At 48.6% G+C, this 12,508-nt stretch overlaps 1 protein-coding gene across 1 annotated transcript; it reads right to left on the reverse strand.

The window, feature by feature from the left end:
• Positions 1–413: 413 nt before the first annotated feature.
• LOC311114622 (transmembrane protein 138-like) lies at positions 414–1,480 on the reverse strand (the record flags this gene model as incomplete). Its single annotated transcript, XM_084189858.1, has 4 exons — positions 414–526; positions 795–870; positions 1,004–1,175; positions 1,353–1,480. 4 exons carry the CDS (start codon positions 1,478–1,480, stop codon positions 414–416), a joined length of 489 nt encoding a protein of 162 aa, XP_084045984.1.
• Positions 1,481–12,508: the final 11,028 nt, after the last annotated feature.

A 12,508-nucleotide genomic window follows, 5' to 3' on the forward strand; every position in this document is an offset into this window, starting at 1 on the left:
ATGAGCCCTCCCTCCTCTCTCTCTCTCCTGTCTGTAGCATTACAACATGGTGATGACCCTCCCTCCTCTCTCTCTCCTGTCTGTAGCATTACAACATGGTGATGACCTCCTCTCTCTCTCTCCCTGTCTGTAGCATTACAACATGGTGATGACCCTCTCTCTCTCTCTCTCTCTCTCTCTCTCTCTCCTCTCTCTCTCTCTCTCTCTCTCTCTCTCTCTCTCTCTCTCTCTCTCTCTCTCTCTCTCTCTCTCTCTCTCTCTCTCTCTCTCTCTCTCTCTCTCTCTCTCTCTCTCTCTCTCTCTCTCTCTCTCTCTCTCTCTCTCTCTCTCTCTCTCTCTCTCTCTCTCTCTCTCTCTCTCTCTCTCTCTCTCTCTCTTCTCTCTCTCTCTCTCTCTCTCTCCTTCCTTCCTTCTCACTGACGAGCTCTGGCGAAGACATCCCTCAGCCAGACAGAATCGTCATACAGCCGCGGGTCGCCCAGACACTCTGTCGTCCGTTTGTAGAAGTAGCAATACAACACTGCAGCTGTGGGCAGAGAAGAACACAGTTGGTTAAATGTCTCAAACACATCACAAACCAACATGTTGTTTAGTCTGGTATCAGTATTATTAATCAAAGCAACCAATTTGCCAGTGTTAATGCCGAAGACGCATCACAAAACTGACAAACATGTTTGTTAACTAAGTAGGCTTGTGAAAATAAGAAACCACTTATCAAAGCCTCAAAAAGTACGGCTGAATAAACCTAAGCGATACTGGCAAGAGCAGTGTGCAGGTCTTTCTCAACAACTTACCAACCCTCTGGAAGACGAAGAGGACTTGTAGGCCGTTTGTCCAGGTGAAACTGTTGGATTCCAGCCATCTCAGGTTCTACAGAACACATCAGATCAATGTTTAGAACAACACGTGTACCCATAATGCATTATTTCTGATGAGAGGTAGAATCCTGTCACTACGACTCCTACGCTCCTCTGTGTGTGTGTGTGTGTGTGTCCGTACGTACCACTATCCAGCAGTGAAAGGAGATGCTGAGGGTGAGGTAGAGGGCAGACAGCATCAGTAAGGCTTTGAACCTAACCAGCAGCAGAGCGACCAGGCCAACCTGGAACACGTAGGTGTTGAACATCATCAGCAGAATGATGATCACGTTGAACAGGGTGGCTATGTCCTGGATGCTGGGGGACACAAAGGTTATATCACGGTTAGGCCTAAAGAACATTGCAGTAATTGTAAACAAAGACCTGATTGTGTTTTTGGGAAAGCTTTAAGAACATTTAAAAAAAAGAACTAGCTATTAAATTCTAATAAACATTTGAATCATTAACAGGCTACAAAACCAATCATGTACGTACATGAACAGCACTAGCTGGATGACGGGCGATGCCCTGAGCAGCTCACTGAAGGAGTTGATAAACAGGTCATAGGTCAGCAGACATAGCTGGACCAGCAGGACCAGCGAGTAGTTGTTGGTCTGGAGCATCTCTGGATTAGGTGGGGGTAGGTCTGGCTAGGCTACGTAGCCCAGGACACCTACACACAGCTGGGATGAGCTTGACACAATCACAGCCTCCACTGGCCCCTACTTCTCCGTCTCTGGCCCTCGGCAGGGATGAACTTCAAAGGCCCGTCTGGCTTTTACTCTTTGGTTACCACAGGTATGTGACCTGTAGTGACACAGCCGCTGTGTCGTGTCAACTCCTTCACCTCGACGACCCTCCGGTCGATGGCTACCTACCGCTTTGGTTCCACCCAAATCTGTGGATTTTTAGATGCAGACCTTCAGTTCAGATGAGAACATTTATCCAACTCCTAGTATCAGTGTTCAGGAACATAGGCGGTGTTATTCCTCAGCATGCCAGTTCTGCTGGCAGCCATACTGAACAGATTGGAATGGATCGTCATTTTGAGGTGAGAAACAGAAGGTTTTCTCAGCTTCATAATGGACTTCTGTTAACGGTTCACATCGAGTTCCTCTCATTATGATTTCTTTAGTCTTCTCATCTTGTTAGTCCTCCCTGAAACAGAAGTACAGAGTAGTTAAATAAATAAATATATATATATATATATATATATATAAAGGTAGTACAACATTAGGATGCTTAAGCCCCCAGTCGCTATCAACGTCATTATCTTCTGGAAAACGAGCCTGCCTTAGTGTAAATGAATCAGATAGTTTTACAGTAGTATTTCAGAGCTAAATATAAGATGTACCACGTTCCCTGCTGTCCTCCCATGCATCTGGTCAAGAGCCAAAGCGGTGTGTAACTAGCTAACTTTGTGAGTAGTGAGCTAGCTAAATCTATTACACAGGCAGGCAGCCATGGAGAGGTCACGGTAGGGATTACAGATTAAAGCACATCCCAAATGGCATCCTATTCCCTATGTAGTGCACTACTATTAACCCAAGCCTATAGGGCTCTTGGTCAAAAGTAGTGCACTATATAGGGAGCCTTTTGGCACATATCCTTTTTGTCACCGATCGGCTGTAGTAGTCAACACCGTCTGTTATTGTTGTGGTTTCTTAGTTACGCCAAGCTGATTTTAGCTGGCTAGCAACAAGTCTTGTTCTTTACATGATCTAGGAAATCTAAATCCAGCCAAGCGAGAGTCACTTGGGATCCAAACAAACACTTAGCTGGCTAGTTAGCTAGTCACTTTTAACACCACTTCGATACAAAGTGATTTTCGTAGCAGGTTATGAGAGCATTTTCTATAACCCTAACATTTTTATTAACCTTAACATTAGTCTTACGCCTCGACCACACCGATAGTGCGTTTGCGTTTTGGGACTTGGCTCTATTGAACGTATGCGTCAAACTGTATCCGTAGACGGTTTGACAGAAATGGCAGCAGAAGGTGAATGTTGAACTTTTGTTGCACACATATCCAGATGATGCTGCGTCCCATTTTGCGCGGAAGACACTGTAGGTGTGATCGAGGCTTCATAACCTGCTGAGTAAATTCTCCAAACCTGCTACAAAAAAGTCACTTCGGTGTTTCACCTAGCTAGCTAAACCCAGACAAATAGCTAAATTTGCTGACCGTTAGCTAGGTAATTAGCATGCGCCTATGAGAAAGTTTAATTTGTTTGTTCAACACTGTCATATGAGCCGGTTTAATTAAGTTTGAAAACAAATCTCCGTATACCTTATTTTCCATGGAGGAGCCTACGCCTCATGTCCACCAGACGCGCAAAAAACTCTTCTTCTTCTTTAAGTTTTGTTGGCGAACCGCAACCAACTGACAGGTGCATACACCGCCACCTACTGTACTGTCACGACCTAGCTTCTTCAGTTGGATTTATCGGCGGTTGGCATCCAACGTTATTTACATTTTAGTCATTTAGCAGACGCTCTTATCCAGAGCGACTTACAGTTAAGTGAATACATTTTTTTTTTATATACTGGCCCCCCGTGGGAATCGAACCCACAACCCTGGCATTGCAAACGCCATGCTCTATCAACTGAGCTACATCCCTGCCGGCCATTCCCTACCCTGGACGACGCTGGGCCAATTGTGCGCCGCCCATGAGTCTCCCGGTCGCAGCCGGCTGCGCCAGAGCCTGGATTCGAACCAGGATCTCTAGTGGCACAGTTAGCACTGCGATGCAGCGCCTTAGACCACTGCGCCACTCAGGAGTTATGGTGCATTACCGCCACCTACCGTACTGGAGTTTGGGCCATAGACAGGGATAAACTAAATCCTACCTGCCAACCCAGTTTCTCTTAAAAAAGACAACAAAATATGTGATACTATATCTAATGACGTTCTACTCAATATACTCTTTAAACTAATTTCCTGTATCCCCTTCTCCCTCATACTAGATCTCATCCTCTCTCTTTCCCTCTGATACTGCCCACACTGTAGCAATACATGCTCCACGGTCTCTATTTCCTGACAATAATCACATTTTCCTGATGGATGCTTTCCTATCACGCTTAGTGTCTTATTCAACTGGCTATGTCCCACCCTTAATCTAGTAAATATAGCCTCCTCTCTTCTGTCCCTTCCTGCCATCCTCCCCTCCCTGACTTTCCTCTGTACTTGAAATAAATGCCTTCCCTTATTATCTCTATTCCACTGCTCCTGCCATCTCTGCACCATCACTGTATATATCAGTCTTTTTGCCTCTGCCTTGCTCATTGAAACTACAACATCAACATCCCCACTACTAAGTGCTTGTTTAACCTGTTCATCTACCGCCTCGTTCCCCTCCACCCTCACATGGGCTGGGACCCAAGTAAATCTTATCTGAATACCCATCTGTTTAATCCTGCCATGGGTTTGTAGCACCTCATAAAGCAGGTCTTGTCTGCTATGTGAGCTAAAGGACTGGAGACTCATTAACACTGCACATGAATCAGAACAAATAACTACTCTGTCTGGCTTAACTTCCTCCACCCACTGCAAGGCCAACAGTATGGCCATCAGCTCCGCCCACTGCAAGGCCAACAGTATGGCCATCAGCTCCACCCACTGCAAGGCCAACAGTATGGCCATCAGCTCCACCCACTGCAAGGCCAACAGTATGGCCATCAGCTCCACCCACTGCAAGGCCAACAGTATGGCCATCAGCTCCACCCACTGCAAGGCCAACAGTATGGCCATCAGCTCCACCCACTGCAAGGCCAACAGTATGGCCATCAGCTCCACCCACTGCAAGGCCAACAGTATGGCCATCAGCTCCACCCACTGCAAGGCCAACAGTATGGCCATCAGCTCCACCCACTGCAAGGCCAACAGTATGGCCATCAGCTCCGCCCACTGCAAGGCCAACAGTATGGCCATCAGCTCCACCCACTGCAAGGCCAACAGTATGGCCATCAGCTCCACCCACTGCAAGGCCAACAGTATGGCCATCAGCTCCACCCACTGCAAGGCCAACAGTATGGCCATCAGCTCCACCCACTGCAAGGCCAACAGTATGGCCATCAGCTCCGCCCACTGCAAGGCCAACAGTATGGCCATCAGCTCCACCCACTGCAAGGCCAACAGTATGGCCATCAGCTCCGCCCACTGCAAGGCCAACAGTATGGCCATCAGCTCCACCCACTGCAAGGCCAACAGTATGGCCATCAGCTCCACCCACTGCAAGGCCAACAGTATGGCCATCAGCTCCACCCACTGCAAGGCCAACAGTACAGCCATCAGCTCCACCCACTGCAAGGCCAACAGTATGGCCATCAGCTCCACCCACTGCAAGGCCAACAGTACAGCCATCAGCTCCACCCACTGCAAGGCCAACAGTATGGCCATCAGCTCCACCCACTGCAAGGCCAACAGTATGGCCATCAGCTCCACCCACTGCAAGGCCAACAGTATGGCCATCAGCTCCACCCACTGCAAGGCCAACAGTATGGCCATCAGCTCCACCCACTGCAAGGCCAACAGTATGGCCATCAGCTCCACCCACTGCAAGGCCAACAGTATGGCCACCAGCTCCACCCACTGCAAGGCCAACAGTATGGCCATCAGCTCCACCCACTGCAAGGCCAACAGTATGGCCATCAGCTCCACCCACTGCAAGGCCAACAGTATGGCCATCAGCTCCACCCACTGCAAGGCCAACAGTATGGCCATCAGCTCCACCCACTGCAAGGCCAACAGTATGGCCATCAGCTCCACCCACTGCAAGGCCAACAGTATGGCCATCAGCTCCACCCACTGCAAGGCCAACAGTATGGCCATCAGCTCCACCCACTGCAAGGCCAACAGTATGGCCATCAGCTCCACCCACTGCAAGGCCAACAGTATGGCCATCAGCTCCACCCACTGCAAGGCCAACAGTATGGCCATCAGCTCCACCCACTGCAAGGCCAACAGTATGGCCATCAGCTCCACCCACTGCAAGGCCGACAGTATGGCCATCAGCTCCACCCACTGCAAGGCCGACAGTATGGCCATCAGCTCCACCCACTGCAAGGCCGACAGTATGGCCATCAGCTCCACCCACTGCAAGGCCAACAGTATGGCCACCAGCTCCGCCCACTGCAAGGCCGACAGTATGGCCACCAGCTCCGCCCACTGCAAGGCCAACAGTATGGCCATCAGCTCCGCCCACTGCAAGGCCAACAGTATGGCCATCAGCTCCACCCACTGCAAGGCCAACAGTATGGCCACCAGCTCCGCCCACTGCAAGGCCAACAGTATGGCCATCAGCTCCACCCACTGCAAGGCCAACAGTATGGCCATCAGCTCCACCCACTGCAAGGCCAACAGTATGGCCATCAGCTCCGCCCACTGCAAGGCCAACAGTATGGCCACCAGCTCCGCCCACTGCAAGGCCAACAGTATGGCCACCAGCTCCGCCCACTGCAAGGCCAACAGTATGGCCATCAGCTCCGCCCACTGCAAGGCCATCAGCTCCGCCCACTGCAAGGCCAACAGTATGGCCATCAGCTCCGCCCACTGCAAGGCAAACAGTATGGCCATCAGCTCCGCCCACTGCAAGGCCAACAGTATGGCCATCAGCTCCGCCCACTGCAAGGCCATCAGCTCCGCCCACTGCAAGGCCAACAGTATGGCCATCAGCTCCGCCCACTGCAAGGCCAACAGTATGGCCATCAGCTCCGCCGTATATACAGCCAGATGATCTGTAATACGTTTCCTGACTTCCACCCCACATTCCTGCACTACAAATGCTGACCCAGTGCGTCCTGTCCTTGGATCTTTTGAACCATCTGTGTAAATGGCCACAAAATCCTGATACACAGTTTCCAGACGTCTCTTAAAGAAATCAGCTGGATCACCCTCCCTATCTTTCTGTAGTCTCTCCAACACTTCTAGATCAACTACTGGAGACGGGAGTAGCCGTGGTGGATTTACAGGAATAGCTACCGTTGGACTAAACTCCCTTCCATATAGTCCCATCTCCCTCGCCTGGGTATTACCACCCACCCAAAGCTTGTGTTCTGTCTTCGCTCATGTTCCCAGCATGCCTGTAAAACCCCTTTTGCAGGATGAGACACCCCATGTCCCTGTAGGTTGACCCAATAATTCATTGCCAGCTGCTGTCTCCTAATCTGCAATGGCATATCCCCCATCTCCACCTGTAATGCAGCCACTGGGGATGTCCGAAACGCCCCACTACATATTCTGAGTCCTTGCCCCTGTATGACATCTAGCCTTTCCAGTGAGGTCCGGGCTGCCGAACCATATGCTATACTTCCATAGTCTATTACAGATCGGATCAATGCAACATACATGGTCCTCAATGAGGAACGCCCAGCCCCCCACTCCTTCCCCGCCAGACAGACAGCGCATCACATTTAGCACCTTCTTACACTTTCCCACCACTCTCTCAACGTGTTCTGCCCAGGTCAATCTAGTATCAAAGTATACCCCCAAGGAACCTGAAGGTCCCCACCCTCTCCAAGTTTCTCCCATATAACCTCAAACATACCTCATCTCCCACCTTCCTCCTGGTAAAGAACACTGTTTGAGTTTTCTCTACAGAGAACCTGAATCCCCACATTAATGCCCACCGCTCTACCTCATCAATTGCTTCCTGTACCTTCCTGACTATGTATGGCACATTTCTTCCCCTCTTCCATAAGGCACCATCATCTGCAAATAACCACCTCCCTATATCCGGCTGTAGCTGAGAGTAAACATCATTGATCGTGATTGAGACTCAATTGGTAGAGCATGGTGCTTGTAACGCCAGGGTAGTGGGTTCGATCCCCGGGACCACTCATACGTAAAAATGTATGCGCACATGACTGTAAGTTGCTTTGGATAAAAGCGTCTGCGAAATGGCATGTTATTATCATTATTATCACGCTCCCCTGCGGTGTACCATAATCCACCAAGTAGCTGCCTGATAAAGACTTCCCCACCCTCACCTGGATAGATCTTCCAAACAGGAAATCCTTTATCCAGTTGTACATTCTTCCTCCTACCCCCATAATATCTAGCTTGATTAACAGCCCCTCCTTCCACATCATATCATACGCCTTCTCCACATCAAAAAAGACAGCTACAACAGTCCCCTTGTTCACCTGAGTCTTCCTGACCTCTGCTTCTAAGCAGAGCACTGGATCCATAGTTCCCCTACCCTTCCTGACCTCTGCTTCTAAGCAGAGCACTGGATCCATAGTTCCCCTACCCTTCCTGACCTCTGCATCTAAGCAGAGCACTGGATCCATAGTTCCCCTACCCTTCCTGACCTCTGCATCTAAGCAGAGCACTGGATCCATAGTTCCCCTACCCTTCCTGAACCCACTCTGATGTGGCGTTACTAGCCCTCTGCTCTCCAGGAAGTAAGTTAGCCTCTCCGTGATCATACGTTCCATAATCTTACATACATGTGATGTTAAAGCTATTGACTTCGTTGGATCCTTCCAGATTGGTCTCACTAGTCTCTACCTCCAGTGTATGTGGTGTAATAATAATATGCCATTTAGCAGATGCTTTTATCCAAAGCGACTTACAGTCATGCGCGCATACATTTTTTGTGTATGGGTGGTCCCGGGGATCGAACCCACTACCTTGGCGTTACAAGCGCCGTGCTCTAACCAGCTGAGCTACAGAGGACCACGGTCTATGTACTATGGTCTTAGTCTCACTAGTCTCCACCCCCAGCTTTTACATCGTATTAAAACGTGTCCCAGTCCAACATGCCTAGCTCTGTCCACTGGGGGCGTGGCTTACTGAGAGATAACTCACAATGTGGTTGTTAAAGTCCTATTTGGATATCTTTGGCTGTTTTCACTGCGTTACATTTAGAAGTTGTCCCCTTTCAGGTTTAGAAGAAGTGGCTGCTAAATGCTAACTCCTGTTCGTATAAACCGGTAGCGTAGCTAGCATACAGAAACCGGTGGTGATCTCTTTACCGCCTCTATAGAAGGGGAGAAGCTTGGAGGCAGTTGCAGGACAAGTTTGTAAAGCAAAAAAAAAAAACTGAAGGGTTGAAGTGGAGATGCAGGTGGGAAAACGTTGCAGTCTTTTGACTTCACGCTATCTTGGCTGAGCTGTGTCAAGCACCGGGAAACGGACTCCAACATCTCAGAAGAGGTAAGGCCTTGTCTTTTAGCCAGTTGCTCGCAATTAGCTGGCTACAGTTTATTGGAAGAGGATGACAGCTCCACGAGGCAGACCAGTTTATTGGTAGAGGATGACAGCTCCACCAGGCAGACCAGTTTATTGGTAGAGGATGACAGCTCCACCAGGCAGACCAGTTTATTGGTAGAGGATGACAGCTCCACCAGGCAGACCAGTTTATTGGTAGAGGATGACAGCTCCACGAGGCAGACCAGTTTATTGGTAGAGGATGACAGCTCCACCAGGCAGACAAGTTTATTGGTAGAGGATGACAGCTCCACCAGGCAGACCAGTTTATTGGTAGAGGATGACAGCTCCACCAGGCAGACCAGTTTATTGGTAGAGGATGACAGCTCCACCAGGCAGACCAGTTTATTGGTAGAGGATGACAGCTCCACGAGGCAGACCAGTTTATTGGTAGAGGATGACAGCTCCACGAGGCAGACCAGTTTATTGGTAGAGGATGACAGCTCCACGAGGCAGACCAGTTTATTGGTAGAGGATGACAGCTCCACGAGGCAGACCAGTTTATTGGTAGAGGATGACAGCTCCACGAGGCAGACCAGTTTATTGGTAGAGGATGACAGCTCCACGAGGCAGACCATTCAAGAAGTATGAATGTTCTGACTTCTACGGAGGCCGTATCGCTGTAAATGCTACACAGCCACTTCAGAGGCTGGATTGACCATAAATCGGCTACGATAAAAGCCAATGAATGCTTGATCCGGTAATTTGTGATCTGGATGCTCAATATGGAGGGTATGACACAATTGCGGCGCTTCCGGAGGCTTGCAGAGGCCAAATCGAGCTCTCTACGGCGATGCCGTGCGCCTCCCAAATTTTTAAACCATGCGGAGGGCTCCATATACGCTATATATACAAAAGTATGTGGACACCCCTTCAAATTAGTGGATTCGGCTATTTCAGCCTCACCCGTTACTGACAGGTGTATAAAATCGAGCACACAGCCATGCAGTCTCCATAGACAAATATTGGCAGTAGAATGGCCTTACTGAAGAGCTTAGTGACTTTCAACGTGGCACCGTCATAGGATGCCACCTTTCCAACAAGTCAGTTCGCCAAATTTCTGTCCTGCTAGAGGTGAGCGGGTCAACTGTATGTGCTGTTATTGTGAAGTGGAAACGTCTAGGAGTAACAAAGGCTAAGGCCACACAAGCTCACAGAACGGGACCGCCGAGTGCTAAAGCGCTTGGCGCGTAAAAAATATATTTCCTATACATTACCATGTAGTTTACCAATAAAATGGTCTGATGGTGATGTGGATATACTCGGAATACATATCCCAAAGGAAATAAATGATCTCACTTCAATAAATTATAATAGAAAGTTAGCAAAAATAGATAAGATCTTGCTACCATGGAAAGGTGGGTGCCTGTCAATTTGTGGAAAGATCACCCTGATTAACTCTTTAGTATTATTTTGTTATTTATTTTTTTATTTCACCTTTATTTAACCAGGTAAGCCAGTTGAGAACAGGTTCTCATTTACAACTGCGACCTGGCCAAGATAAAGCAAAGTAGTGCAATAAAAACAACACAGAGTTACATATGGGGTAAAAAAAAAAACATAAAGTCAGAAATACAACAGAAAATATATATACTATCCCAGTTTACCTATTTGCTTATGGTCTTGCAATTACAGAGATCATACGTTTCCTGTAGGTCTTGACCAGGTTTGCACACACTGCAGCAGGGATTTTGGCCCACTCCTCCATACAGACCTTCTCCAGATCCTTCAGGTTTCGGGGCTGTCGCTGGGCAATACGGACTTTCAGCTCCCTCCAAAGATTTTCTATTGGGTTCAGGTCTGGAGACTGGCTAGGCCACTCCAGGACCTTGAGATGCTTCTTACGGAGCCACTCCTTAGTTGCCCTGGCTGTGTGTTTCGGGTCGTTGTCATGCTGGAAGACCCAGCCACGACCCATCTTCAATGCTCTTACTGAGGGAAGGAGGTTGTTGGCCAAGATCTCGCGATACATGGCCCCATCCATCCTCCCCTCAATACGGTGCAGTCGTCCTGTCCCCTTTGCAGAAAAGCATCCCCAAAGAATGATGTTTCCACCTCCATGCTTCACGTTTGGGATGGTGTTCTTGGGGTTGGACTCATCCTTCTTCTTCCTCCAAACACGGCGAGTGGAGTTTAGACCAAAAAAGCTCTAATTTTGTCTCATCAGACCACATGACCTTCTCCCATTCCTCCTCTGGATCATCCAGATGGTCATTGGCAAACTTCAGACGGGCCTGGACATGCGCTGGCTTGAGCAGGGGGACCTTGCGTGCGCTGCAGGATTTTAATCCATGACGGCGTAGTGTGTTACTAATGGTTTTCTTTGAGACTGTGGTCCCAGCTCTCTTCAGGTCATTGACCAGGTCCTGCCGTGTAGTTCTGGGCTGATCCCTCACCTTCCTCATGATCATTGATGCCCCACGAGGTGAGATCTTGCATGGAGCCCCAGACCGAGGGTGATTGACCGTCATCTTGAACTTCTTCCATTTTCTAATAATTGTGCCAACAGTTGTTGCCTTCTCACCAAGCTGCTTGCCTATTGTCCTGTAGCCCATCCCAGCCTTGTGCAGGTCTACAATTTTATCCCTGATGTCCTTACACAGCTCTCTGGTCTTGGCCATTGTGGAGAGGTTGGAGTCTGTTTGATTGACTGTGTGGACAGGTGTCTTTTATACAGGTAACGAGTTCAAACAGGTGCAGTTAATACAGGTAATGAGTGGAGAACAGGAGGGCTTCTTAAAGAAAAACTAACAGGTCTGTGAGAGCCGGAATTCTTACTGGTTGGTAGGTGATCAAATACTTATGTCATGCAATAAAATGCAAATTAATTACTTAAAAATCATACAATGTGATTTTCTGGATTTTTGAATTACAGACCTCTACATGCTTTGTAAGTAGGAAAACCTGCAAAATCGGCAGTGTATCAAATACTTGTTCTCCCCACTGTACATATATTCAAAGGTATTTTGTCAAGGCTCAAACCTGACATCCCGAGGGGTTGGTGCTGATTGTATGGAGATTGTGACAGCTGGTTAAATGGCGTCCCTTGTGAAGGCGAGAACAGGATGTATGTCAGGAGAAGTGCAATATTATCACAAGGAGAGTTATACTTGGAATACGGAGGAGGAATGGAGGGAAAAAGAGAGGCAAAGGAGGTCTAAGAGAGAGAGGGAGGAAGAGGGTGAGATTGAGTCGGTTAAAAATGGTGGGAAAAAGGGAGAAGGTTTGTTAAAGAAGAATGGTAGGAAATGTAAGCAGAGTGAGCTGAAGACAGGAGGAGAAATGGAAGTGAATGAGGGTGAAGTATCAGAGGTGGTAGGAGTGAAGTACTCGGAGCCTGAGGCTTGCACAGAGGGTCAGGATAAAGATGAGTCTGTGACAGTAGGAGTGAAGGTTTTGGAAAAAGTGGACCCTTGCCTTTCGGCTGATCCATTTGTGG

The sequence above is a fragment of the Coregonus lavaretus genome (genome assembly GCF_964263955.1).
Source record: "Coregonus lavaretus genome assembly, contig: HAP1_SCAFFOLD_1916, whole genome shotgun sequence".
Taxonomy (NCBI): Eukaryota; Metazoa; Chordata; class Actinopteri; order Salmoniformes; family Salmonidae; genus Coregonus; species Coregonus lavaretus.